Below are 3700 nucleotides of genomic sequence, written 5' to 3'. Positions count from 1 at the left end.
GAGCTGACGCGGCGTTAGAGTGGTTCCCTATAACCCGGAGGAGCGGCGACGTGTCAGTCCTCTCTCCCCCGCTCACACACGCAGGCACTCAGGAGGACAAGCTGAAATTATGGCACCCAAAGGCGGTAATAAGCAGCAGTCTGAGGAGGATCTCCTCCTGCAGGACTTCAGCAGGAACCTCTCGGCTAAATCCACGGCTCTCTTCTACGGAAATGCGCTCATCGTGTCCGCCATTCCCATCTGTGAGTAGTGTGGAGCGCTACATGCTAACAGGCTAACGTCTCCACCGCTAATGTCAGGCTGGTCACTGCTAATTTATTATGAAGATAAATATTATATCCTCTAAATGTAGGATTTTGTCTATTAGATTTCTTACACAAGCTAGAAAAGTTTATTATCGCTAACGAGTCATGCGCGTGCACTCATGATGTGTGTGTGTGTGTGTGTGTGCGCACTATAATAATAATAAGTATTATAGTAATAATAATAATAATAATAAGCATGCTGTGCAGAATTAAAATGATCTGATATGAAGAAATGATAGATAAAATATTATTCAAAAATTCATCATTAGTCATCTTTGTGTGGAAATTAATTTTAGTTGTTTGGATCAAAATCTTTTTTTTTTTTCTTGAACTAAAATCATGCAATACTTTTTTTTTTTGTAAGTTTAAGCTTAATAATCTTGGCTTATAATATAAATAAATCGCTGCGATATCAGCTGACGGCAATATCTTAAGCACTATTGATATATCTGGAGCGTCTCTGCTCACAAGAAGTGTTTGTTTACTTGTTTGTTTATTAGTGTTTACCCTTCCTCGAAATCATAGCCATATCCATCATCGATCCTTTCAAATATTATTTTCTGAGCGGTTCATTCATTGCTACACATGGTGAGGATCTGATAATGTTCATAATGTGTGTGTGTGTGTTTTCCCCTCTACCAGGGCTTTTCTGGAGGATCTGGCACATGGACCTGGTTCAGTCGGCAGTTCTGTACGCAGTCATGACTCTGGTCAGCACCTACCTGGTGGCCTTCGCGTACAAGAACGTTAAATTCGTCCTCAAGCACAAGTCAGAGCCTCCACTTGTTTATCTTTAAGGGTTATTTTTTCTTACATTATTGTTGGCATAGATTGTGTTAATGTTGTGCTTTGTTTTTAATTTTTTTTTAGAGTGGCTCAGAAACGTGAAGACGCCGTTTCTAAGGAAGTGACCCGCAAGCTGTCCGAGGCCGACAACCGCAAGATGTCCCGCAAAGAGAAGGACGAGAGGTAAAGTGGTGATGATGATGGAAAAGGAAAACAAGCGTAAACTCCAGCACACGTTTTCCTGGTCATTCGATGAAGTTGTGGTTTGAGTGAATCACCTTAAATCTGCTGTACAGGTCAGGTCACATGACCTTTGCCTGTGATGTCATAACAGTGGATTTCAATGCTAATCGATAAACGTGTGTCTCATTATAAACAGATGTAACCTAATCCAATGTGCTCTGGCAGTATCGAAGACTCACTTTGGTGGTTTTATGTAGATTAGATTAGATTTAACCTGTTCGTTAGTTCCAAGGACTCGATAGATGAAGCACAGGCAATAGATAAAATAAGAAGGAATATAACAAAAAATACTAAAATACCCAACTTTAAGGGTACAAAAATATAACGATAACAAAATATTACACAATTTAATAAAATATAGCAGAAAACTACTAAATACAGAGATTTAAGGAATAAATATAGATAATTAGATGAATACAAGATAAGTAATGTGCGTAGTGTGTAGTTTATTGTACAGTCCAGGACAGAGAGAGAGAGAGTAGTGTCAGCACTGACTTTTCCCATCCTGAGTGGAATTAAAGAGTCGTATTGCATGGGGCAGGAACGACCTCCTCAGTCCATCAGTGGAGCAGGGCAGTGACAACAATGATATTGGGAGCTGATAGAAGTCATGTCAACCATATATATCTGACGGAGTACATTGTGAAATGACTCAACGTTCCTCCAGGACCCTGGTGCTACATAAAACAACAAACACAGACCTAAGGACAGAAATTTGTCAAAGTCTGTGGTCTGAGTGACTGTTTTTAAAAACAAGGAGGTGGAGCTAATTCTTAATTAACACTCAGTATAAATTTGCGTGCTTGTTGATTTCTTAATATTTCTGTGCACACATCTCGGGGAATTTTTATTTATTTTTCTGGAGCAGGTTTTTTTTGGCTGTATTATTAATAAATAAGTTAATTAATGTTATATATTTATTTATTAATTCTCTTTTTATTCATTTATTTATTCTCTTTATTTATTTATTTATTTATTTAACACCCCCCCCAAAAAAAAAAGTCAGAGCTCCTTATCCTCTTGACCACCAGGTGTCACTAGTGAGCCTGATGAAACAAGTAATGGACACTTCCCTGAGTTCAGAAGTAATGGACACTAGTTAAACAGACTGTGAGGACAAATCAGCGTCTTCCTAATTGTTGGTTAAAATGTTTTTTTTTTTGTGACAGGATTCTGTGGAAGAAGAATGAGGTGGCGGATTATGAAGCCACGACCTTCTCCATCTTCTACAACAACACTCTGTTCCTGGTGCTGGTCATCATCGCCTCCTTCTTCCTGCTGAAGAACTTCAACCCCACAGTGTACGTGTCGTCTTTCTCCCTACAGACACGCCCACACGGATACTCATGTTTCTAATAACGCTCATGGTTCTTCGTCTGTCCCTCTCTTTCTCAGTGTAACAGTGAGAGCATGATTAAAATTGTTTGTTTATTTTCTACAGGAACTACATTCTGTCCATCAGCGCCTCGTCTGGACTCATCGCTTTGCTGTCCACAGGCTCAAAGTGAGAGAGGGAGAGAAACCAGGGAGAACAAACATGGAGGGTTGAACAGCTGAGAGACTCGGGTTGTGTGTGTGTGTGAGATGGAGAATTTTGCTGTGTGTGTGTGTGTGTGTGTGTGTGTGTGTGTGTGTCCAGGGAATGGGTTGCAGGAGACTTTATCATTTCACATCAGTGGACTTTCATGAAATTCATGACCCGTGTGCTGCCCAGGAGTCATTTCGGACTCTTTCACTTTTTATACCAATAAATGAGCGTAAACCCTGACCATTAACCAGCCTCGTTTTCTTCTTTCTTTCTTTCTTTCTTTCTTTCTTTCTTTCTTTCTTTCTGTTTCTCATGAAGTGTTTAATAAATATAACCTCATGTTGTCGTGTTGCTAAGAAATCTCAAGATTAATATTAGACTCATATTTCAATTTATTTGTATTAATAATAATACAATGAGACCTAATGAGAAGCCTGAGGGGACTGTGGCGATGGTATGAGGAAGAAACCCTGAGAGGAACCTGACTCAAAAGAGAACCTCATCTACATTTGGCTGACACCAGAGAGTGTGATTATAAATGATTATAAACACCGGAGAGTGTGATTATAAATGATTATAAACACCAGAGAGTGTGATTATAAATGATTATAAACACCAGAGAGTCTGATTATAAATGATTATAAACACCAGAGAGTGTGATTATAAATGATTATAAACACCAGAGAGTGTGATTATAAATGATTATAAACACCAGAGAGTGTGATTATAAATGATTATAAACACTAGAGAGTGTGATTATAAATGATTATAAACACCAGAGAGTGTGATTATAAATGATTATAAACACTAGAGAGTGTGATTATAAATGATTATAAAC

General features: G+C 38.5%; 1 protein-coding gene across 1 annotated transcript; it reads left to right on the top strand.

Moving 5' to 3' along the window:
• Positions 1 to 2: 2 nt before the first annotated feature.
• On the top strand, positions 3 to 3102 carry ssr3 (signal sequence receptor, gamma). The gene is made up of 5 exons (XM_058388574.1): positions 3 to 242; positions 948 to 1074; positions 1176 to 1274; positions 2504 to 2635; positions 2776 to 3102. The coding sequence occupies exons 1-5, from the start codon at positions 110 to 112 to the stop codon at positions 2840 to 2842; spliced, it is 558 nt and encodes a 185-aa protein (XP_058244557.1). The 5' UTR covers positions 3 to 109; the 3' UTR covers positions 2843 to 3102.
• Positions 3103 to 3700: the final 598 nt, after the last annotated feature.

This window comes from Hemibagrus wyckioides, linkage group LG04 (genome assembly GCF_019097595.1).
Source record: "Hemibagrus wyckioides isolate EC202008001 linkage group LG04, SWU_Hwy_1.0, whole genome shotgun sequence".
NCBI lineage: Eukaryota > Metazoa > Chordata > Actinopteri > Siluriformes > Bagridae > Hemibagrus > Hemibagrus wyckioides.
The sequence above is the reverse complement of the archived record's forward strand: the minus strand, read 5'-3'. Positions and strand labels throughout refer to the sequence as shown.

Excerpts from the sequence above, each read along its gene's own strand:
- ssr3 (XM_058388574.1), top strand. The coding sequence starts at position 110 with ATGGCACCCAAAGGCGGTAATAAGCAGCAGTCTGAGGAGGATCTCCTC. Across the intron at positions 243-947 it reads CGTGTCCGCCATTCCCATCT|GGCTTTTCTGGAGGATCTGG; the intron begins GTGAGTAGTGTG and ends CCCCTCTACCAG. Across the intron at positions 1,275-2,503 it reads CGCAAAGAGAAGGACGAGAG|GATTCTGTGGAAGAAGAATG; the intron begins GTAAAGTGGTGA and ends TTTTTGTGACAG.